The sequence below is a fragment of the Cupressus sempervirens genome, chromosome 5 (assembly GCF_028749045.1).
Source record: "Cupressus sempervirens isolate cs-2001-9-10 chromosome 5, ASM2874904v1, whole genome shotgun sequence".
In the NCBI taxonomy this organism is placed as follows: Eukaryota; Viridiplantae; Streptophyta; class Pinopsida; order Cupressales; family Cupressaceae; genus Cupressus; species Cupressus sempervirens.
Genome location: NC_143122.1, coordinates 401,689,455 through 401,715,380, shown reverse-complemented (window position 1 = coordinate 401,715,380; position 25,926 = coordinate 401,689,455). Strand labels below are relative to the sequence as shown.

General features: G+C 35.9%; 1 protein-coding gene across 2 annotated transcripts; it reads left to right on the top strand.

Moving 5' to 3' along the window:
• The first annotated feature begins 20,530 nt into the window (after positions 1 to 20,530).
• Positions 20,531 to 25,411, top strand: LOC149556522 (uncharacterized). Of its 2 annotated transcripts, none has more exons than XM_089830827.1 (2): positions 20,531 to 20,805; positions 21,763 to 25,411. In XM_089830827.1, exons 1-2 carry the CDS (start codon positions 20,768 to 20,770, stop codon positions 24,611 to 24,613), a joined length of 2,889 nt encoding a protein of 962 aa, XP_089686953.1. In that variant the 5' UTR covers positions 20,531 to 20,767; the 3' UTR covers positions 24,614 to 25,411. The 2 variants fall into 2 exon arrangements, with proteins under 2 accessions (XP_089686953.1, XP_089686954.1); XM_089830828.1 differs by having other exon boundaries at positions 20,571 to 20,805; positions 21,206 to 25,411.
• The last annotated feature ends 515 nt before the right edge of the window (positions 25,412 to 25,926 follow it).

The following is a 25,926-nucleotide window of genomic DNA, read 5'->3' as shown; positions in this document are numbered from 1 at the left end:
TGGGAAGATTTCTAAGAGAAAATTACTACACAAAAGCCAATAAGATCCTACCTAGATCTAATGCTAACTAATTGGATGCTCAGAGCTCACAAGAAAATTCTCATCCTTTCGAAAACCCTCTTTCTCCAAAATTGGCTCCTCCAAACCTATGTGTGGAGAAATGAGCTCTAATTTCTTAATGAAGAGCTTTCTTCCTTTATGATTTTTGTTTTTGCAATCACATGAAACCCTTTTCTTTATAATGTTGTTTTATTTTAATTTCATGTGCAAACTTTTGCATTTTAATTAAAACAAACTTTATTAAATTAATTCTTTCTCTCTTTTATTAAATCACAAGACATCTTTAATAAAATATTTATTAATTTAACTAATAATAATATTTAGAGTTTATTATTAAAAAAAGGAGCTCCTAAATACACACACACGCACACATATGTACATATGTACATATATGTATATGTGTGTGTGTGTGTGTGTGTGTGTGTGTGTGTGTGTGTGTGTGTACATATATGTATATATGTACATATATATACCCTACCCCCTACCCACTAAAATTTATAGGATATGCTAGGATAGATATAGGGAATCAACACCCATTGAATTGATAGCACTAAAATTCTATGACAAAATGCCAAGATAGATAGGGCATTGATGCACAACTGATTGATGATCTCCCTCTCGCCTAATTTGGGTATGAGTGTGTCACAACTGATCCAACTACTTGATCCTATAGAACTTAAACTTCTATAAGTTGTTGATGTAACCTCTACTTGTTGTGGCACAAATGATCCTTAATTTAACAACCATTTGGGCCTCAAGAAGTTGCTTAGTTGGGTGCTCCTCATTTCATCTTAGTTTTACCCCCCCTTTTTAGAACAGGCAATCTCTCACCCTGGTTACTTTACCCAAAGAATAGTAGGTTGCATCTTTGTGCATGGTTCCTTACTATTTTTTGTTTCCCAATGTGAATGAAGAGTATGTTGGTTGGTGCCAATTGAAGGTGTGGTTTCTAATGATTTATTGGCTCTCCTCCCATTATTATTCTGCTATAGAAAAAAGCTTCCATCTTCTATATGTCACATTAAAAAATGAGGGGACCCAATTGAGATTAATGCACATTTGATTTCTAAAGTGAGTGACATCACCCATGGAATAGTAGGGGCTATTATATGTGGGTAATTCTATGTGGTAAAGTTCTAGGAATTGTAGTGGTAGGGTAGGGGGCATAATTTTCCATCCCAAGTTCGAGCTTGGTTCTAGGATCATGTCTTCATCCTTTCTTGTTTGGCCTAGTGATTCCCTCCCCTACTGCTAATCTATTAGGCCTAGATGGGAAACATCCTACTATACACCCATAGTAGACAACAAATTTGTTATGGGGAACTAGCTTTGAAAGCTCGATTTAGAATCGAGAGGACACTGAATATCAATGGATTTCTTAGGTAGGCCTCATGGACAAGCATTGGTATAAGTCAATAAGCATCTTTAGAAGTTTCTCATTCTCATCAATCCATATCATCAATCCCACCATGGAAACATCTATAGTCTGACCATGGTGATGCCTACTATTTTAAGGGTCCAACCAACTCTAAAATGAAAGCATGTCTAGCCTTACCCACCCTTTGATTTGTGTTCATGTTCTTTCTAACATGAATAATAGAATTATAGAACTATAACTAAACTATAATTGAACTATAACTAAACTATAATTGAAATATAACTAAACTATAATTTTTGTGGTTGTGCCACATTTATTTTTTACTTTCTCTACCCTACCCTAGAAATGTGTGGTATATTATATATGTAACATTTTGAATATGACTAGTGGGTCAGTTTGGTCACAATGTTATATGGAGGATGGAGTTAGTTCTAACAAGTGCAAAGTTTATATACATCAATGGTTGTAACTAGAACTATAATTGTAGTGCTACTGTCAAACCGAGAACTAGAGAAGCAACAATTGTGACCCCAATTGTAGATAGAAAGTTTTGCTAGTTCAATAGGCAGTAGTGCTACTTTAGGTGCCTTTGCCTTTCCTGCTACTAGTAATGCTATTGACCCTATAATTTTAGGTAGGGTGCCCTACTATTTAGATTTTCCCATCTCTCCATTGATCAAAAGTTTGTCAGACATGACTATGCTTAATACTCTATGGTATGGGGCCCTACGATTGTTTATCTTTGGGACAATCTTAGCCCTATTATATAAATATATATATATATATATAACTCCCATTCCTCCCTTCCCACTCGACATGGATAGCTAACCTAAAAGTTGAGGGCCTCTGTGCATACGCCCCCTCTACTATTTGAATAGGTGAACGAGGGCTTGTAGATTGCATGCACACTACAGATCAACAACTTTTAGCTACTCTTTAACCTCAGTTGATTTAGCTTAGCAAGCTATGGGAAGAAAAGATTAGACTAACCTCCTACATACTGATGCATACCAGATAAGAACTTAACTTACTTCAAAAAATGAATGGGATTGGAAAGGCCATCGTTGACACAAACAATGTAAAAGCTTCGGTTGGAGCAAACCCCAAAATGGCATGACCAAATAATTGTTTAGCCAATGGTGGATTCTGTGCAACGAGATGAATAAAGGAACTAAAATTGTTTCCAATACCAACAATAGCTCCCGCTCCAACACCTATTGATTTCACACCCTTCAGCATATCTCTCTTGAAATTTCAAGTGGGTCCCCACTCCATAGCATAAATCACACCATGACATTGACATCTATAATCCTGTAGATGCACCATGGTACCCACCTGTATAATTTTAGGGGCCTAGAGAATAGTAGGGAAAAAAATATATGGGGTCAATTGAGTTTGTGGCTGCATATTTATTAATGAAACTAAAAGGTTTCTAATAAAGCATGTCGATGATGATTTGATTCTACATTATTCTTGTTCTACATGAAGAATAACTTTCTTTGCGTGCACTTTTTTTGATGTGTCATTATAGGTATCGAGCATCAAAACTTAGGAATGGGTAAACTAGCACTATTGCTAGTGGGTCTATGGCTACTAGTTAAGCTTAGTAAATTGAATATACTACTATTACTAGTGTTGTTGAGTCCCTTAAAATAGTAGGGTTGGATCAACTGGTTCATTCAAAGTAAGCAACTAAAACTGTTGTCTCTATCTCTTCCTTTTCTTATGTTACCACTTACATCCATGCCTTTGCTAGTGGTGGATCTTATCTATATACATCACCATCAACTTATAGCTCTGCTACTAGTGTTATTGGTGTTGCTACTTGTACTAATACTACCCTTGCTTACGTTTTACCTAGCTTTACTGCTAGATATACTAGTACTAGGTATTGATCTGGATAATGAAACAAGGCTTTCTATGTACCCTATTAAACTATCTATAATCATTGCAGGCTATGCTACTGATGCCCAATATATAGGTAGGGTGGTAATGATGAGTAAGCTACTACTAGTTGCTAGATCTACTTACTATGGGTATGGATCTTGGCCTATCAAAATATTATTTTGACACAATAGTCGAGGGTATGCAGGGGCTTTGTTGTTGGGTATCGATCTGGCTATGCTGGTACAAAGGTATCCTGGCCCTTCTCTCATATTATTATAGTGGTGGATAAGCTAGTGGTGCAACAAGATGTTGCTACTGGTTCTATTGGAGGTACTACTACCCTTGCTTCTAGATCAATAGATAGTGATTCTAGTGTTGGGTCTTCTATTGAAACAACTGATGCTTTCTGCACGTAGGTGGTGCTTACTTAGTATATACTATCAGTGGATATGTTGTTGGTACTAGTAGTGGTTCTAGAGAAGCTAGGATAGGAAGGTCTATTGGTAATGAAGATTGTGGTGGGTATACTGTTAGTGCTACTTATGGTTTAGAATAGTAGGGGCCTTAGAATAGTATGGCAGTATTGGTGGTAGGCCACTCCATTGACTACTGTAGGTATGTTGGTACTAGATCTACTTAGACTAGGTCTAGTGTTAGTGCTTGGTCTGCATAGTAAACAGTTGAACACATTCATTATATGAAAGCCCTACTATCTATTTCCCCCACCCTATTACCCCAGGTAGGGGTCGTCTACTTCTGCATGCATAAAATAGATGGAGATTTTGAGTCATTCATTGGGGTGGTTGGATGTGCACTAAGAGACTAGTTGGGAACCAAGCTGGTATCAGCACTGCTCAACTGGCCTAGGCAATCCATTCCGATGAACCCTACCTAGTTCTTTGATTCTCAATTAGCCTACAAAATGCTTGTTCTTCTATAGTTGTTAGGTCTATTAATTTCCATTAAACATCCTTCTAACATTCATTCCCTTCGACGATGATCTAATCACTCGAGATAGAGAGATATATGGGCCCCATTCTCTATATAGGATTCAGTATACATAATAAATGAAATATTGATTAGAATTAATTAAATAGCATATTGATGTGAATATTTATGTTTATAAAGACCCCCCCTCGCTAGAATAGTAGGGTGACCAGGTGAACATCTAATCTATAAGGGTGGGGTACAAAAGCATATCAAAAACTATAACTCCATTGGTCCTATAGGGCCCCTTGTCCCCCTACTATAGGTTAGGGCCCAGTAGCACAAATGTGGATGAGTCAATCGATCAAGGTAAGTTTTGAATAAACATGCCCAGTCATATAGGTAGGGGGAAGGTGGTGCTAGGTTGATATAGTGAGAAGCTATTCCCTTAAGCTATAGTCGTTGCCCCACTATAGAAAGGTAGGGCATTCCCTCAAATATCAATGGTGAGCTATTATTTTATTGTGGCCTATTATTTTATTATGGTAAAGGGGTAAGGTGAATCCCCACCTACTATATATAGTTGTTTTGGTAGATAACTAATTCTTTAGGGGGGTTGGGGGTAAAGTTACCCACCTAGACCTTGTTGCCCCCTAGGACGTATATTATTGTAGGGGCTAGCCAAGAGTAGCTAGTCTCATATTCTTGCCAACTACCCCACCCAGTGATTCATCTGTGTTACCTCTTGTTCTACCTTGTAGTTTATTTAGGCAATCTGTTCGACCCTTCTTTTAGATTATTGGCCAATGGAAGTAGTGAGAATAAACTAGGAGTAGCCAACTTGGAAACAAATATGGGAATGTGGTGCTCTAGACTTCATTTAGTAAGGGGTGGGATTCTTCTCCTTTCCACTACGGCCAACCCTAGCACATAGATTTGTGGGTTGGGTGGGCCCTACAACTACAATAATAGGCTACCACCCTATTATTAGATTATTCCCCTACCCCTAGCCTATTTCTCATGGAAGGTGCCCTCCTTCAACCCCTACTATTAAAAGGGGCCCGCCTAGCCCTTCTATTATTGTTAACAAATGGTGGGTGGGCCCTAGTAGGGGAGTTGAAAGGGGCATTAGTATGGTAGGGGGTAGAGGTTGGGTTGGCCTTCATTAATGATATAGAGGGAGGGTCGACCTTCCAATTCTCAACTCGTTGTGAATCAAAGAAGGGGAAACAACATAGCTCCCTACCATTTTAAGGCCAACCCAAGCATTGCACCACCCTAGCCTCAAATTGATCTCACTCTATAGATGGAATTGGGAGGGCATGAAAGGAAGAAATAGGTACGCCAAAATTAAACTTTAATTAAATCTTTAAATTTAAATTCTTTTATTTAATTAATTTCTCAATTACTTAAATATAATTAAATATTGATTTTTTCTTTATAAAATTTTCATTAAATTAAATCATTTAATATCCTTTGATTTGATTTAATTATAACTAAAAATCACCATAAACCCACAAATATAATTAAGAAAACCCCTAATAAAGGACAAAGTACTAAACCAAACTCAAGGGTCAAAATCATGAATTCACATCTCTTGATGAATTCGAAAGGGTAAATAATTTAGATATTTGTCCTACTTTCTAGGACAGTTAACTTAGGGTTAGGATTTGGTGTAATGCCCCACCCAGAGATCCTTGCAACAAGGATAAATAATAGCCAAAAAAAAATTGAAGTAATAAGCATGGATTTAAACAACATCAACATACAATAAATCGAATGATCACAACGGAAGACTTAACCAAGCAATCCCAACATCTAATGAATCTCTAAGCATCACTACTTACCAAGGTGACCAAAACCAACTATAAAATTTTGTACAAAAATGAAACCAATAATCTTTGACTTTTTGAGACCTAGAAAGGGGCACAACCCAAGAGGGTACCCAAAACACCCTTTGACTCTCAACCAAAAATACTAGAGATACCTATTGTTTACTCATGCAAGTTTTTACAAAAAACTAGGTGACACTTTTCTAGTGTCATATGACATTTCATAGTACTCATGGGCGATACTTTTCCAATATCACTCAATACTACTTACCACTACCAGGCAACACTTTCAAGGAGCACACGATAGACCTTAATACCACCTTGCGATACTTTTCCAATGTCACATGATAGAACTTAATACTGTTTGGCAATACTTTCTAGTATTGTGCAACATTTCTCTCCAAGATATTTGATACTTTTCTAGTATCACCCAATGTTGAACCTCTATCACCCGAGATTGTAAAGAAACAACCTGATGAATAATTAGAAGGGAAAAAGAGTTAGAACCTCCACACTGGGGAGTACCAGATCCACAATAACCGGGGAGTAAACACTCAAAAGCATATTGAAGATCGCATAAGTCTAACATCTCAACCAAAACATCTAATCTAAGGATCTAATGTAATCATGTGGAAAGCAATATCGTAGTGAACATACGTGTACATAAATAAACTATCTCTATGAACTAAAATAACATAAATTGCATGGAAACATACTCTAGAAGAAATGAAGAGTCATGTGAGCATCCAGCTCCGGAACTAAACATGGAGAAAGGCCAACTTTGTACGTTAGTCCCTAGTAGTGGCAAAGGTATCTATACCTCCCAACCACGTGGAACCCATAGGCCCACACTCACAATGCTAATGGAGATAGTGATCCAACAACAACCACACATAAGACAATCATCCATGGCTAACACTCATGCTAGATAGTGTAGAGGACTAAAACGAAGATCATGAGACAATGCAACACAACAAGTCTTGGTCAGACACTCTATGGGTCTACTATGTGTGGACTCTAGTGGAGAGTAGGTTTCTTGGTACTCCCAAGCTCAACAACTTTACAAACCTTTCCCCTCGGTACTCCCTCAAGAGGCCAATGTGTTGCATCCCCGAATGAGTTGTGCAGACAATATATTTTCTTATCTTATTTAATTATCAGTGAATTTATTTAGTTATCACTTATTAGAAACTTCTACACATACACCTTGTTGGGAACATGACCCAGGGTTACGAGAGAAGCCCCTCCATCAACCTTACCCTACATACCCATACTCATCACACAATGAGTGCCCATAGGCAATGCAATTTCCAAAAGCAACCCCAATGAACATAACTTAATTGACAAATAACCAAGAGCTTGAGTCTTGCAAGAACCCAACAAGTGCACACTCATGTGCTTGTGTGTGGGCACACCAACTGCATGATGATCATAAATAACGAGGCTTGGATGAGAAACATAAAAACACAAGTAAACAAATCACTCAACCAATCTATATCTAGGAGTATGGATTTGGCACAAATCCTAATGCAATAAGAAAATACAACAAATGTCAAATAGATATCCCTATAGATAATCTAGATCCATGACCAATTACGGTGCTAAGAAAACCTAAAAAGTAGGGCGACACGTAAATCGGGGCAAAAACCAAAAATTTCCAAAACCTCAAAATTAAAACCCATTTTGTCTTTGGGTACAAAAGTCATGAATATCAAATAAAATCTAGGTTTAGAGTCTGTATGCAAAAAAGGCCAACATAATGGCATGAAACCCCAAACCCTCAAGTCCAAAAAGGGACAAATGCTCATACCTGCCCAAACGGGTAGAGCTAGTATGCAGAAATAGAGGGAAACACTAGTTCTCAGCCCCCACATAATTTCCTACCAAAAATAGACACTCAAACTGAGCAAAAACAATAAAATGGGAGAGCCCTAGCTCATAGCCAAAAGAACTAAACAAAAGTGTGCACGATAATAGAATCACCTGGTAGTCACCACCAAAAATCTTGGCAAATCAAGGTCTCCTAGAGCTATATCCAATGAGCTCAACCTCGCTACAATCCCATGCTCATAGCTCCTACAATGAACAAATGAGTAAATCCTTCAAAGAGGATTTTAGGTTCTGCTCTCATACTTTCTAATTCAAAAGTGAGAAGTGAGGAAATAATTTCCTTTTGGGATGTATATTTACTTTTAAAAGTGGAATATAATATTAGGAAATGGGTTGGCTCACTAAAACAACCCTTTTGTTAACCCAGACAAAATTAGGCAATTCCATTTAAATTGAATTCAACTATGGAAAAGTTGTCAAGAATTAAAATAATTAAATCACATAACAATTTCCCTTAAACTATTAAATCACAAAATTCCTTACTAACTTTTGCAACAATTGTGAACCTCTAAATGCACAAACATGCTCATGGGTCTAATCACATAATACAAATAAGACAAGGTTTATTAAATCATTGGAGGGTTTTATTAATCATTTAAATAGGATACGTCAACCATACAGGGACGAAATTGGCTAGGTAAGAACAACCGAATCACTAACTCCATGTGCCACTATCGGGGATATAAATCATGAACACCAAACAACATGATCAAGTGCAATTTCATATAATAATATAGTCAAAGAGATAAATGCATTAAATCACATTAAATAATCTATTTAAATCACTCATTGCGTCATAAACCATCTCAAAGAAATAATGAAGTAAATAGTTGTAGCATCAAATCAAAATATCTAGAATCCAATAAGTCCATCATATAATCATAAACAAAGTATATGTTCAAATACAAAATAACCAAATGTCATCATAAAACATCATGTCACATCAATAAGAATCATCATGCATATATGATCAAATTGAACAACATATCATCTAACATCTATGATACTAGTAAATCAAAATATAGTATTTGACCATCAAGTCATCTCAAATGTTCTCAAACATGAGTATCAAAGTATTTCTCAAAACAAAACATAACAAGGTACAAAATGCAAACATAGGAAGCACTACATTTAGACTCAAGAATTATCTCCCCTCTTTTACCATTGAGCTACTACGATAGGGCACACTCATCATGGCAATTCAGGGAAGTCAATGCCCAATACCTGCAATCTGCATAAAAGATGAGCATGTACATATACATATAAATTTAAACTAAACAGGCAATAATGAGGAGTAGTGCATCGTGTAGATCCTGACTAGCAGGTTTACAAATCCCTCCCGCAACCACATCAAAAATGTCAAACATATGAGTACACCATACACATGCAAGTATGGGGTAAGTATCCATAGAAACTGCGTATAAATCATCCATCTAACTATTATCATAAAATAACTAAAATCACTATATGAACATACATACATCATCATTGAAATAATCACAAGCATAGAAGATAACTGAGTATCAAGTAGCTCATCAAATCTATAAATTGAGTATGAAATAAAATCAAAACAATCTAGTAATCAAGTACCACTAATCATCAAACATAACCATAAAATTGGCCTAAAATAATCTGGCAATCCAACATGAAAAGTAAACTAGGGGTAGGAATTGCATTAATCCCCCTAGACTTAAGCTTACTCCTCGAAGCCTACAAGAAAGATAAAAATCTAGCACTCATTGAGAAAGTCCCATTGGACCCTTTCCCCATGTAGGAGGATAAGACTCCATTGAAAACACCCTCTACGATCTACCCTTATCTCCAACCATGGGACTTGAAGATGTAGGTCTCTAATCTGAGAAATATGATTTCCATTGAGGACAATGGGATGACTTGTGTCTACATTATTTGCATGAAAAAAATTCTCCATCAAAACTCCTCTTCGCTCTAGGTGCGTTGGATTGTTGAAAACTCCCTCCAATATCAAAAGAATAAGTACTTTGTGATGGATGGTGATATTGGTTGTGCTTATTGCGTTGAGAGTACTGAGAATCCCTAGAGTGTGAACCATCACCATCACTTTATGTTGGAGGATAATATCCTCCCTGTTGATGTTTTTGATTGCCTCCAAAAGAAGGAGACTTCCTACTACTACCTGCTCACTGGTTACCTTTGGACCCCGATGCTACAAGTGCTCCCACAAAACCACCATGTCCCAAAGTAACATTTTTCTCTACAAGGATAGCCTGATGTACTGCATCCTTGAGGTTTTTAGGTTGGAAAACCTTTACACCCCCAACGAGATGGTTTTTCAAACCCTTAATGAAGTGTTGAACCATCAATGGTGAACTATCATTGGTTCCTACAAAAGGAATGAGCTCATAGAATTTTTGCTCATATTCAAACATAGTCATGGTACACTACCTCAAACTATGGAACTCATATGCCCTCTATTGTGTGCCATTCTTCTAGTAGGAAACATTCATGGAAATTCTCAAGGAATAACTCCCATGTAACAATGTTCATGTTCACACCCAGTTTCTTCTCCTCAATGTTCCACCATGTAGCCCCAAAGAGCTCTAGGTGGGTGATAGCATACCTCACTTTGACATTAGAGTCAAAGTCCTGCATCAGAAAACATCTATCTAATGCAATTAACCATTGCTTTGCCACATATCCTATACCAACCTTGTTGAAGGGCTTGATCTTAGACCTCTGTAGGTCCTTCATCTGAGTGGCCTTAATCGACCTCTGTCTATCACCATGGAGGTCTCTCTGAGGACTCCTGGATTTTCTCCTCTCCTCATTCCCAACATGATGTGATCTCTCTTGTTCAGCACCTCTTAGAGGAGGTAGGTGCTCTAAGATCATCCTCATCATTTTTCTCAAATTTTCCTCCTTTGAGTTAGCATGCTCTTCTCTATGGCTCTCCTCCCTATTTTCCTCCTAAATAAGACTCTCTCTATGACTCGAAAGAGGACTATCATGTCTGCCTCTCCCATGACCTCTACCTCAACCTACACTATGAACTCTAATAGTTGATCTAGTCTCAGACACCATCCTCCTACAACACCCAAGCAACAACAACAAGAATGCTCACAAAGTCAACAAGGGCATACCACCATAAAGCACAATCATAAGAAAATATGTTTGAAATCCAACTCAGGAGTTATTCAAGTTTTTCCTTTTTATATATTTCAAGTACTCGAGTCTTGAAGTTCAAAGTGTTCAGATGGTAATAGATACATAAAAATGTTTAAGTTTTGATTTAGCTAACTAGTTGTCAACTAGTGGCGTTCCAATATACCCAGAGCTCCCAATGTAGAAACTTAGGCTCTGATACCAGATGTAATGCCCTGACAAGGAACCCAAAATAAATTAACCTAAAGTTTCACTAAGTTTTCCAAACATTTTTTTTTAAGATTAAACAACAAGAGATAATATAGCGGAAGCAATAACGAATATCAATCCACAAGTCATAACCAACGTCTAGGTTAAGGAAATACCTGATAGAAAACTATCTCAAAGGGTACCAAGACACCAATATCATCTAATCCCAGAGGCAAAAAAGACACGTAGGAAATCTACTATGTAAGTGGGAAAGTGTCATTGCATGAGCCAACTTTATTGTTACCCTGGCAGCCTCTCTGAATTTTGTCCCCCTAGTGTCTCTATGTGGCATCAATAGCCTTTTGTACAAACGAGGCATACTAACAAGGCAAGGTTGTAACCAAGCATCCTCTCTACTCCCATCCTAGCCTATACTAGCACTCAAGACATGGGCAAGGAAAAACATTGCCTCTTATTAATTCATTTTACTCTCATTCAATGAAATGTTATCACTTATGAAAACAACTTACAATGGGTTACCCAGGAAGCCTCTTTAGGGCTCTGGCCTCAATTGAAAGCCACTTTCCAATGTACAAATATGTTACCTTCCCTAAGCTCATGAAAATAACAAATCATAAAATCAAAAAATTTACCTTAGTCCTTTACAAGCAACTAGAAAGCACATAATGACAAATCACAATATCCACCTCAATCTTATGCAAGGAACTAGAAAGCGCCAAAAGATAACCGATCGAAAACTCAAAGGTTACAACAAGAAAGTCATAATAATCACCTCAATTACTTACAAGCAACAAGAAAACACCAAAAGATACCTGATCGAAAACTCATAAGTTACACCAAGAAATCACACTATTCACCTCAGTCCTAAACAAGCAACTAGAAAGTACTAACAAGCAACTGATCAAAACTCATAATAGAAAATACGTGAATACATCACCATGGTCATGTATAAAAAGATCATGACCAAATAATAACCATAACATCATCACAGAACAAAACTCCCTAAGCCTTTGGTAAACGTCTTGGTTGGTCATTGTACTAAATCAAACCTGAACCCCAACCCAGTAAACCAAACATCACATCAAACATATGGCAAATGTAGTTTCCTAGTTCATATGGTTTTTAAAATACAGAGGTTCAATTTTAACAATTGGTTTTCAAGTTCTCATTCTTCATTAAAAATATACCCTTAAAAGTCCTTTACTAATAATAGAGTTTCCCCCTCTTTAGATAAAAAGATCATCAATATTAGATTTAAAATAAATAATTCAATTATACCTTAATGAATGAAAACAAAAATCAATTTCCAAATCTTGTAATTAATTAAACTATGATTTTTTAATAAATATTATTAAAATTAAATAATAATTATTAATTATCAAAATAATAACTATTCATTATTAATAAAATAATATTGATTTATTCATAATAATAATTACTATTTAATAATATAATACTAATTATTTAATATTGTTAATATCATTTAACTTTAATTAAATTAATTAATAATAATTAAAAAAAAAATTTAAACTTACCATAAAAAATGTTTAAGGCCCGTTGGCCATCACTGCAGCAACACCTCCAACTGCTTAGGCAGGCTCGACTATCACACCAACTACAACTGTTGTTGGAAGCCTTGGTTGACTTTGCAACTAGTTGTAGTTGTAGCACAGGAGGGGTGATGAAGGAGGTCATGAACCCCAATTCCCTTTTTCAGTTTACTTTTTTTTAATTTTTTTTTTTTTTATATAAATAAAAACATAAAATATTCTCCCTATTCACATTTTATACCAAAAATAAATGTTTTTCGAGTTTTATTATATTATAAAATTATCATAGTATTACTGTGATAATTTTTATTAATATGTATATTTTAACATATTTTCTAGCATAAATCTAATTGGAAAACAAATACAAAACTTCCAAATTTGTAAATCTAGATCCTGATATTCTTTTTCAAACCCCATCTTGAATCCATAGTTTATCCAAATCAATCTAATTACAAAAATCAAGAGTCTCAAACAAGCGTTTCAAATATTAGATTTGTTCACAAACATTTTCAAGAACAATTAATTTGAACACAAGAGTTTCAAGACGAATTACATTCTAAAAACAAATCTATTCAAACATGAAGAAGACAAAAAGATTTCTAAGAGGATATTACTGTGCAAAATCCAACTAGATCCTACCTCAATCTAATGCTAACCGATCGAATGCTCAGAGCTCACAAGAAAATTCTCGTCGTTTTGAAAACCCTCTTTCTTGAAAATTAGCTCCTCCAAACTTGTATGTGGAGAAATGAGCTCTAATTTCTTAAAAAAGAGCTTTCTCCTTTTAGGTTTTTAGTTTTATGATCACAGGAAACCTTTTTCTTTATTATGGTTTTTTTTTAATTTCATGTGCAAACTTTTGCATTTTAATTAAAATAAACTTTATTAAATTAATCATTTCTCTCTTTTATTAAATCACAAGACGTCTTTAATAAAATATTTATTAATTTAATTAATAATAATATTTAGAGTTTATTATAAAAATGAAACTCCTAAATAAATTAATATTAAATTAAATAAATATAATTATGCCAAAATTAGACTTTAATTAAGTCTTTAAATTTAAATTCTTTTATTTAATTAATTTCTCAATTAATTAAGTATATTAAATATTGATTATTTCTTTCTAAAAAATTTATTAAATTAAATCATTTAATAATCTTTAATTTGATTTAATTATAACTAAAAATCACCATTGACCCACAAATCTAAATAAGAAAACCCCTAATAAAGGATAGAGTACTAAACCAAATTCAAGGGTCAAGATCACAAATTCACATCTCTTGATGAGTTTGGAAGGGTAAATAATTCAAATATTTGTCCTACTTTCTAGGACAATTGGCTTAGGGTTAGGATTTGGACTCAAGAATTATATCCCCTCTTTTACCATTGAGATATTGCAATAGGGCATGCTCATCTTGGCAATTTAGGGAAGTCGATGCTCAATACCTGCAATCTACATAAAAGTTGAGCATGTACATATACATATAAATCTAAACTAAACAAGCAATGACAGGGAGTGGTACATCGTGTAGATCTCAACTAGCAGGTGACTATGACTCCCTCCCTCAACCACATTAGAAACATCAAACATAAAGTAAAACATACAAGTACACCATACACATGCATGTATGGGGTAAGTACCCATAGAAACTACATATAAATCATCCAACTTTCATTATGAAATAACTAAAATCACTATATGAACATACATACATCATCATTGAAATAATTGCGAACACAGAAGATAACTGAGTATAATGTAGCTCATCAAATCTATAAATTGAGTATGAAATAACATCAAAACAATATGGCAATCAAGTACGACTAATCATCAAACATAACCATAAAACTAGTCTAAAAGAATTTGACAATCCAACATGAAAAATAAACTAGGGATATGCATTATAGTAGCTTTGGGCTCCTTTTAGGTTTTGGGGATCTAGCAACACGATGTCCTATCTTCTCATAGTTAAAGAATTTGAAAGGAAGCTTACCCTTGTACTTCCCTTTTTTTCTGATCATTCTCTTTGCAAACAGAGCCTCCAACTCTTCCTGTTTGACTTCTTTAGCATACATGCTCTCAAGTTGTCCTATGTATCTGGATGTGCTTTCGTCCTTCCTTCATATTTGTGTCGCAACTGGTGCAATTGAGACTTTCAGTGCAATTTTAGCCTTGGATGGTTGATTGTTGTCAAAGTTTATAATCTCAAAGGCAATGTGAGCTTTCCTACCAAGGCATTAAGAGATACCTCTATATGGTTTGTTCTTCTCAACTCTTGAATGGCTGACACCCTTATAGCATATTTGGGTTGCATGGTTCTCAACACCTTGTTCACACACTCATCTTCTTGTAGTGCTCATCCACATACTATGATGGCTAGCACGAAATCCTTCACCCACTTGTCATATGCTTCAATATCTAGTTCACCTTCTTACATCCTTATGTCATAAAACTCTCCTCTCAGGCTCTCAGCTTTAGTTTTCATGACATCCTTATTGTCACCATAGAAAATTTTGAGCTTTTCTCACACCTCATATGTTGTTTCTAGGTCTTCAACATCTTTGTATTTAGAGTAGGACAAGGTTCTTGCTAGAGCATCCATTGTGGTTGTGTGTGTCTCCTTTTGCTTCAATTGGTATGGGTTGAGTTGGCTAGTAGGTTCAACATATTTGACCTCTATATGGGTCTAGTAGGCATCACCAAGAGTTCCCAAATGTAAGCACATCTTCCTACACCAGGAGTTGTAGTTTTCCTTGGAAAAATTTGGTGCATCTCTCTTAAACATCATGATATTTTCCTTGAGTTGTTAAACTCTTTACTTTAGAGGACCTAAGCTCTAATACCAATTATTGGTCCTACCACATGTCAGTATATTGAGGGGGAGGGGGGTGAATCAATACACTCAATAGTTTAAACTATTCACTCTCAATCACACTTCAGACTTGTATATGGGTTTGTGTTAACTAAAACTCAACCAGTTAGAGCTAAGCAAAAAAGAAAAGGTCATGAAAATAGTTACACATAACACAATATTTATTTTGTGGAAACTCGACTATGATGAAAACTATGGTGTGTGAGTCAATCCTCACAAAGATTGCACTCTCTTGAAGTATGCTCGGTCAAGAGCTTATCTCTGTTATAACATTACAAAGATATTGTTAGGTGCCATCAGTTAAGGTATTTTAATAAGATCTGTTGAAATCTTTCCCTATTAGAAGCAGCCTCATTAAAGGACTTTTAAACATGTGTCAATATGTTACCCTTTTAAGGTATTTAGTAGAAAGAACCTATTAGGGTCCACCCTCAATGGGATTTATTGTTGTAGAGGTTAGGAAATAATAGGGAATGAACTAATAATGTAGCTACTAGACTTAGCTCGAAATGGATCCTTCTTCATCTCTCTTAACTTGTCTAGAACTATGCTTTGCCTTCAATTGACTCTACAACCTCAAACTTTGATCACTTGTGTGCTTAGCTCTCCTTGCTCTTGCACAGGATAATACGTGTGTTGTTCAAGCTTGCTAGCTTCTCCTTAGCACATTAACTCTTAGGTGGTGACTTATTTCTATCACTTTTCTTCACACTTTGAGATGATACTTAGGTTGGCTCTTTTGGCTCTCTGGCAAATCACTTTTGACTCTGTCTCCTTTTATACTTCCTTCTTGCTTTGCTTGAAAGCCCTAATCTATGAATTCAAAATTTGAATTCTCACCCTTATTACTAGCTTGAATTCCTGTTGTAGTCATGCGCTTCTCTTGTCAAATGTAGCATGTTCATACACTAGTTACAGGTGGCATGTGTCCTTGGCTCTTGCTGGAAAGAACTCAAATTTGAACTCTTTCAACTATCCCTTGATATGTTAACCCATCACCATAAGTGCAATGATGAGTGCACTCCTACCCTTTTCATGACGTGGTAGTTACGAGTATCTTGTCCCATGTTTTCCTTGCTGACCTGGCCAAACCATCTTGTAGGCTCACCAATTGATTCACTTTTCTTTTTGCTTTGGCATCCTTATGCTCACACAAACTTCACTTAGCATGCTTTACCTAAGTGGATCACCTTTGCCATCACCTCTATTGGGCCTACACCTCGTCTCTTCTTTGATCACCCTTATGAACTCAAAGTTGCACATCAATGTACCTTGCCATTCATTTCTCCTTACTAGTCTTAGTTCCTTTGTGTGTGTTGACATCAATGACAACACCTTTGATAACTGAGTCTACATGCCTATCTACCAGGCAGTCTTCAAGGTCCAGGACAATTATACCAAGGTTTAGTACCTAGACCTATCTTACTCTTTTCATTTAATCACATAGTTCAAATTCACATTTACATTGAATATCTTTGATCAATTTACATTGCACAAAAGAGGTCTTACTTGTGTACTTCTTTGGTATTACTTGGGTTTAGTTTTGACATCCCTCTATCATACTTGAGTTTTGCTAATTTAACCTAGGTCATATTGAGAGTTATGCTTGGAAGCTTCTCTTTCTCTTGTATTGAATGGCTTAGGAAGAAAATGTTAAACTTGTCTTATCTTGTTTGTATTATTAGATTCATTGATGGCATTTTACCCCTGATCAACACTAAATATAAATTTGTCAAAATAAGAGATAGAGCTTTATTTTATTTTTCAATCAAAATAACACAATCTGATCAAAGCAAATGTTCTTTGAAATTAAACAATTGAAATAAAAATAAATTAAATGTGATTTAATTATTAAATAAATGATTGCATTTGTGTAATGTTAAATAAAAAATAATCAAAATAAGAAGTATTGTTTTGTTTTGTTTTTTCATCAAAACAATACACAACTAAAAAAATAAAGTATAAACACATTGTCCAAATAGAAAAAGAAGTTTGTTTTGTTTTTTTCATCAAGACAACACATAAATTTTGAAAAATAATTAGTTGAAAACCTATTTTACAATAAAAACAAAACAACTTTCAATCTTTCATTTCTATATTATTGTTTTATTCTTAAAATTTATTTATCTAGAATGTATTATTAGATTTTAATAAATTATTATTGTTTTAATCATCAATGGGCGACTATGTTAGAAGCAAAAATAGGTACACGCTGATGATATAGTCAAAGATATGTCGGGCTTACACATGTTGCTTAACAAATGATCATCCTCGTCAGGCCTACCATTCCTTAAATTTAAGAGAGAGAATTAATAGAAGCTGTTTTTAATAATGTAGCTACTACACTTAGCTCGAAATGGATCCTTCTTCATCTCTCTTAACTTTTCTGGAACTATGCTCTACCTTCTATCGACTCTACAACCTCAAACTTTGATCACTTGTGTGCTTAGCTCTCCTTGCTCTTGCACAGGATAATAATTGTGTTGTTCAGGCTTACTAGCTTCTCCTCAACACATTAGCTCTTAGGTGGTGACTTATTTTTGTCACTTTTCTTCACACCTTGAGATGATACTTAGGTTGGCTCTTTTGGCTCTCTGGAAAATCACTTTTGACTTTGTCTCCTTTTATACTTCCTTCTTGCTTTTCTTGGAAGCCCTAATCTATGAATTCAAAATTTGAATTCTCACCCTTATTACTAGCTTGACTTCTTGTTGTAGTCATGTGCTTCTCTTGTCAAATGTAGCATGTTCATACACTAGTTACGGGTGTCATGTGTCCTTGGCTCTTGTTGGAAAGAACTCAAAGTTGAACTCTTTTGACTATCCCTCGATATGTGAACACATCACCATTAAGTGCAATGATGAGTGCACTCCTACCCTTTTCATGACGTGGTAGTTACGAGTATCTTGTTCCATGTTTTCCTTGCTGACTTGGCCAAACCATCTTGTAGGCTCACCAGTTAATTCACTTTTCTTTTTGCTTTGGCATCCTTATGCTCACACAAACTTCACTTAGCATGCTTTACCTAGGAAGTGGATCACCTTTGCCATCACCTCTATTGGGCCTACACCTCTTCTCTTCTTTGATCACCCTTATGAACTTAGAGTTGCACATCAATGTGCCTTGCTAGTCTTTTCTCCTTACTAGTATTAGTTCCTTCGTGTGTGTTGACATCAATGACAACACCTTTGATAACTGAGTCTACCTACCTATCTACTAGGCAGTCTTCAAGGTCCAAGACAATTATGCCAAGGTTTAGTACCTAGACCTATCTTACTCTTTTCATTTATTCACATAGTTCAATTTCACATTTACATTGAATATCTTTGATCAATTTACATTGCACAAAAGAGGTCTTACTTGTGTACTTCTTTGGTATAACTTGGGTTTAGTTTTGACATCCCTCTATCATACTTGAGTTTTGCTAGTTTAACCTAGGTCATATTGAGAGTTATGCTTGGAAGCTTCTCTTTCTCTTGTATTGAATGGCTTAGGAAGAAAATGTTAAACTTGTCTTATCTTGTTTGTATTATTAGATTTATTGATGGCATTCTACCCCTAATCAACACTAAATATAAATTTGTCAAAATAAGAGATAGAGTTTTATTTTGTTTTTCAATCAAAACAACACAATATGATCAAAGCAAATGTTCTTTGAAATTAAACAATTGAAATAAAAATAAATTAAATGTGATTTAATTATTAAATAAACGATTGCATTTGTGTAATGTTAAATAAAAAATTATCAAAATAAGAAGTATAGTTTTGTTTTGTTTTTTCATCAAAACAATAGTGAACTACAAAAATAAAGTATAAACACATTGTCCAAATAGAAAACTAAGTTTGTTTTGTTTTTTTCATCAAAACAACACATAAATTTTGGGAAAAAACTTACTTGAAAACCTATTTTAAAATAAAAACAAAACAACCTGCAATCTTTCATTTCTATATTATTGTTGTATTCTTAAAATTTATTTATCCAGAAGGTATTATTAGATTTTAATAAATTATTTTTGTTTTAATCATCAATGGGCGACTACATTAGAAGCAAAATAGGCACACGCGTATGATATAGTCAAAGATACGTCAGGCCTACACATGTTGCTTAACAAATTATCATCCTCACCAGGCCTGCCATTCCTTAAATTTAAGAGAAAGAGTTAATAGAAGCTATTTTTAATCAGTGACCAGGAGCGTACGTGGGACGGTACACTAGTTGAAATTTTCTTTCTGGTTTTAGCAATGATTTGGATACATAAAATACAACTTGACCTTTAATTGGTGGACCTGATGCGTGAACGACATGGATTACATTAAGACAGTTGAATGTCACCACGTTTATTGATTTATTTCTCAAAAGACTACAAATTCAAGTGAGGCCAAAGCGAAGTTTTTGTCAAACATTCTTAAACCATTTAATTTATCTTTCGGCCTTCCATTTTACCATTATGCAGCTGCATTTATCCCATATCACATTTGATCACTTATTATAATCCTAACATTATCAATTGGGCGTTATATTCAGACATCTAGGCATCCGATTTTTATGTTTAGCCCCATAATTCGGGTCAACTCACAGGCCTGCACTAAATTAATTTATTGTAATTGCAAATTGCGCCTGAAACGTGTTACAAGAATTCAGAATTGGCAAGAAAACAAGTTCTGACTGCACAGAATTAAGTGTTTGCGTACCGGTACATGGAATTTCATAAAGTACTTGCCGGCCGCTACACGTTAACTCGGGTCAATTATGTGTTTGTCTTTGTGCGATTCTGTTTGTCGTGATGTATGAATACCCAACTTTTGGACATCACAATTCACAGGTCGGGTATCTACCAATTTTGAATAAATGGTGCCCAAGGGATATAATGGTTGGATCAAAATTGCTTAATTTTCGTGTTGTTTGGTTCACTCCGGCATTCTTTTCCAAGGGAAGCGGTGAGTTTTGATTTTGATAATCTTGCTTGGCATTTGCTTCATGCTTTTATCGGAGAAGGATAGATTTGGAGGCAGGGTATGGCTCCCCATCAGCAGATAGACTGTGAGCATAACAGGTTAGTGAAATTCTGTGCCCTAATGCAATTTTTCATACAAATTGAATAGGTGGGTGCTTTGAAATCCGTGCTGTTTCGAGATTGCTGTTCCGAAAGGGCAGTTTGGTCCATTTTGAGTCCTTGGGTGGGTATTTCTCCAAGATTTTTTTTCTGAAAGAGAGGATTAGTCATCAGATGAGCAGGCATTTTTTAGGGTTCTTAAGGGAAAAAATGCTTTGCAAATGGAAAATGGGGGAAATATGCAAAACCTTACTCTTAGAGTGGAAAATCTGAATTTCTTTACTATCCTTGAAGAAACAGAGATCATAAGAAACAGGAATAATATCTGTATAGCAGCTGAATTTTGCCCATTTGCAATTTGGGTTCCTAATAGCGATTATCTTGCTGCTTAACTTGGCAGCATGTTCATTTCCCATGGTGCCAATGACATGTCCGTTGAAATTTTTGGAAAGACCATGTCGATGATCTGCTCTAACACTGAGCAATTCGCCTATTTAACGAAGGAAACTTTCAGGTTTTTTCTGTAAGTGAGGCATGCAATTTCAAACGCCCACAGCAGCTTCAATCGATCAGCTTATGTTTTCTCTGTAGCATGGAACAACTTACAGAAGTGTTTCGAAGGCCTTGTAGCAGTAAAATAGTTAACATATTGGCCAAAAGATAGAATATTAATAAGGTTATACTGGGGTTTTGATATCATGTTTCTTGTACGAAGTGTAATGTCCTTGTAACAATGTAAAGCCAAAGGGTTTATGCCTGTGGACGGGTTGTCATATGGGAAAACATCACAGTTTTGCAATGATTTGAACCATCTTATGGGCTACTGGGAAAACGAATTTCAAGGGCTACATAATTTCTCATTTTGCAGATGGGCCCTGGAGCCCTTCTCACCTCAAGGAAAATTTAATTCCTGGAGAAGGACAGTTGATGATCATCCATGCGTTGCGGTATGTGCAGGTTTTTGGCTTGCTTTGCTGGAGGTGAAGAACAGAAGAGGAGCTCTGACGCAGGGTGTGCATGTGGCATTCTATCTGGATCGAAGAATAAGGAGGAATATAGCAATGTTGTGCACAAAGATTTTCTAAATTCTACTTTGACATTCCTAAGAGATACCAAATTTACTAATCATGAAGCTCTCCCTTCTCTACACGATGCATATGCGAAATTCATTGAAGTGTACCCTAAGTATGAGGAGTCCCGGCTTGCAGATGATATTAGAGGTGGAGAATACAACCACTTAAAGAGTAATGATCATGTTTGCATGGATTACTTCGGCATGGGATTATTTTCTCACCTTCAGCAGGAATTGGAATTGTCCACCTCTTCCTTCAACATCTCCTATACTAATGCAAATCTCTCTTCTCAAGCTCGCTATGGAGCCCCAGAAAAAGGAAGCCTGGAAGATGAAATCAAGAATAGGATTTTTAGTTTTATGAATATAATGGAGAGCAACTACAGCTTGGTGTTCACTTCAAACAGAGGATCGGCATTCAAGATCCTAGCAGAGTCATATCCATTTGATATCAACAAAAGACTTCTGACTGTATTTGATTATGAGAGCGAGGGTTTGAATTTTATGATTGAGACCTCCAAGCAAAAGGGAGCTAAAGTCATGTCAGCCTACTTCAAATGGCCTTCGTTGCGAATCTGTTCTGCAGAGTTGCGAAAAATGTTGGAAGAAAAGAAGAAGAAGAAAAATGCCAGTGCAAAGGGGTTGTTTGTATTCCCTGTACAATCTAAGCTTACTGGAGCAAAGTATTCATACCAATGGATGAGCAAAGCTCAGGAGAAAGGTTGGCATGTTCTATTGGATGCATGTGCGTTGGGTCCCAAAGATATGGACTCCCTTGGACTCTCACTTTTTCAGCCAGATTTCATCATCAGTTCCTTCTTCAAGGTTTATGGAACAGATCCAACAGGATTTGGATGCCTGTTTGTGAAGAAATCTAGTGTTCATGTGTTGGACAATTCCGCTGTGACAGGTGGGGTTGGGATGGTAAAGATAATGCCAATAAAAAGAATTCCCTTGCCTATTTCTTCCAGAGAGGGAGAGGAAGAAATTCAAGAGGTTCATGAGAGATGTGTTGATTCTGAAGCATCCTCATTGGACCACCAAAAGCTTGTAACTGTAAGGTCTTTTTCAGGTCCAGTTTCTATTCTTCAGACAGCAAAAAGAACAGAGATTTTGAAACATGAAGAATCAGAGAGTGACCATTATCATACCAGTGGCACAGAATCTGCAATGGAGACTGAATCTGGATTCGAAATGAGAAAATCCAAATATCATCACTCTCAAATATCTTGTGACAGCATTAGTTTGGTATTGTCAGATGAAGAAGATACAGGGGATGACGATAGCAGACACCAGAAACTAAGAGAGCAAGAGAGCTCTAGTGTTCAAGAAATTGAAAAATTGGAAGACGTGGAAGAGTGGCAGAACCAAAGTGCTGTTGTCTCAGAACAAGAGAAAATCTATCTCAAGCACCCAATTGAATCTTCAGAATTACAAGAGAGTGAGACCAGAAAATCAAGAGAACAAGCGAGTTCAAGTGTTCAAGAACTTGAACTAGAAGACAAGGAAGAGTGGCAGAGGCAAAGTGATATTATTTCAGATAAAGGAAAAATGTATGTCAACTACCCAGTGGAATCTTTACAATCAAGAAGGGAGAGAGAAGAAAGGGAACTAAGAGAGAAAGGAAGTTCTATTGTCCAAGAAATTGAAGGATTGGAAGACAAGGAAGAGTGGCAAAAGGAAACTGCAGTGGTTTCTGAACAAGAAAAAATGCATCCCAAGAACCTATTTGAACTTTCAGAATCACAGGAAGAGAGAAGCACATGGAAATCAAGAGAGCAGGGAAGTTCTAGTGTTCAAGAAATTGAAGAACTAGAGGAGGAAGAGGGGCAGAGGCAAAGTTCTGTTGTTACTGAACAAGGAGTACAGCATAAGTACTCATTTGAAACTTCAGAAATACAAGAGGCGAAGGCAGAAGGAATGAATAAAAGAATTAGTAATGGGCATAAAGAAGAAAAGCCAACCAGTAAAGTGTTGACAAGTAGTAGGATAACATCTTGGTCTCCTGGAGAGAGCTCACAAACAACCATTAATACTACAATTGATCACAAGCCAGCAAAAAAAATGGCACTTTCTGAGATAGATGAAAAAGACCTAGAAAACTCTTTTGATGAAAGCACTCCTACTGAAGAAAAGAAGTCGAGTATAGGAAGTGAGAGTGAGGGACCAAGTAAAGATCCTCAAATCAACTGCAGAAGCCTTGATCATGCAGATTGTTTGGGTTTGATCACAATTAACAACAGGTTGAGGTTTCTTATCAATTGGCTTGTTAGTGCCCTAATGCAGCTTCGCCATCCGAGTTCTGAGAAAGGCCTTCGCTTGGTGAGAATATATGGACCAAAAATAAAATTTGAGAGGGGGGCTGCTATTGCCTTCAACGTGTATGACTGGAAAGGAGAACTGGTTGATCCCCTTCTTGTGCAGAAGCTAGCTGATCGAAGCAATATCTCAATTAGCTGTGGTTTTCTTTGTAATTTCTACTTACCAGATAAACATGCAGATAAGGTAACTCTTTTACAGCCAAAATACAGTAATTTGCAAGGTACAAATGAACAGAGAGACAAAGGGCACAAAATTGTAGGACTAACAGCTGTGACTGTGTCACTTAGCTTTTTGAGCAACTTCGAAGATGTTTACAGGTTATGGGTTTTCATTGCAAAGTTTCTAGATGCAGATTTCGTTGTGAAAGAGATATGGAGATATCGATCTCTGAATCAGCAGACAGTTGAAATCTGACCAGAAAAGTCATGTGAAGTTTGCCTTTGTCTGGATCACTTTCTGGAATGTTCCTAAGCTGACCTGATTGTTTATGGACTATTCTAATGATCAGATTCGGTCAGAATATTGGAGCTTTTTAAAGATAGCTTTTGTTTTAAGAAGAGATCCTATTGAATTTGAAATCCAGGTCCTCTTCTACATGAGATAGATCTCAAATCGTATAGTCTGCAGTACTTTTGGTCTACCGCCACATAGGAGAAACTTTTTTTCGAACACCCTTTTGTTTGATTCTTGATATAGCAGTCCATGCCATACTTGATGTGATTGCTTTTCAGATTATGGTAAGAGATGCAGTGAAAGACTTCAATTGGCAGGATTTTCCAAGATGGTTGGTCAGCTTGATATTACCCGCAGGGATAGAGATGGTCAGGTTTCTTGAACCGATCAAGCTAAGCGCAATACTAGAGGTTCTATCAGCAGATAACGAGAATTCCAGATGGCTGAAGCCCGCGTAATGAGTCTTAGAATGGATCACGTGTCTCTCTTATAAGCTGTAAGGGTACCTATATAAGAGACTGAAACACGGGCCTACAAAATTGTTTTAGGATTCAAACTGCAGTTGGTGTGGGTATTATTATAATTTTTTACTATCTAGGGTTTTGGGTGGGTCTGGCTACCATAGCCAAGCTTTGATTGAAGGCATTTTTTCAAACCTGTTTCAATAAAAGCCTACCATGGGGTAGACAAGTTCCATTTTCAGCGTGCCAAGTTCAATTGTATTTATTCATTGAAACTATTCAATCAGAGATTTTTCTATATGTTGGCTTACTGCAATTAAATACCACATTAGAACAGATTTTTTATTGTAAACTGATTTCGTGAGCAGTTCAACAGAAATCCAATGGACCTCAGTTGCCTCCAAACACAAGATTCACTCTGGTTTAGCAAGACTTGATTTTTGCCCTTGATTTTTGCCCGGCAATAGCTCTGTGTCATCCATCTCTTGTATCTCTTGCACGTTTAGTTTCCTTATCCTCTTATCCTCTTGTCTGACGTATTGTTTTTTTGTTTCCCAGATCTATTCACAATCTCTGATGTAAATAGTAAATTGATTTATGTACACGGTTAAAATAATCATCTTTATAGAACTGTTTCTTTTTTATTTTAAGATTAAGATTTGATTTTATATATTTATCTTTTTTCAAGTGATCTTTTTGATTCAGTATTTATGAATCATTGTATTAAGCGTCTAGTTTGTACTAAAATAATATTAATTTTATACAATAATAAAATGTATAAAGTCTCAAAAATAATATGTTGTATTTTGTGTA

Coding starts and splice junctions, on each gene's coding strand:
- LOC149556522 (XM_089830827.1), top strand. CDS start 20,768: ATGGCTCCCCATCAGCAGATAGACTGTGAGCATAACAG. Junction 20,806..21,762: donor ATAGACTGTGAGCATAACAG/GTTAGTGAAATT, acceptor CGGTATGTGCAG/GTTTTTGGCTTGCTTTGCTG.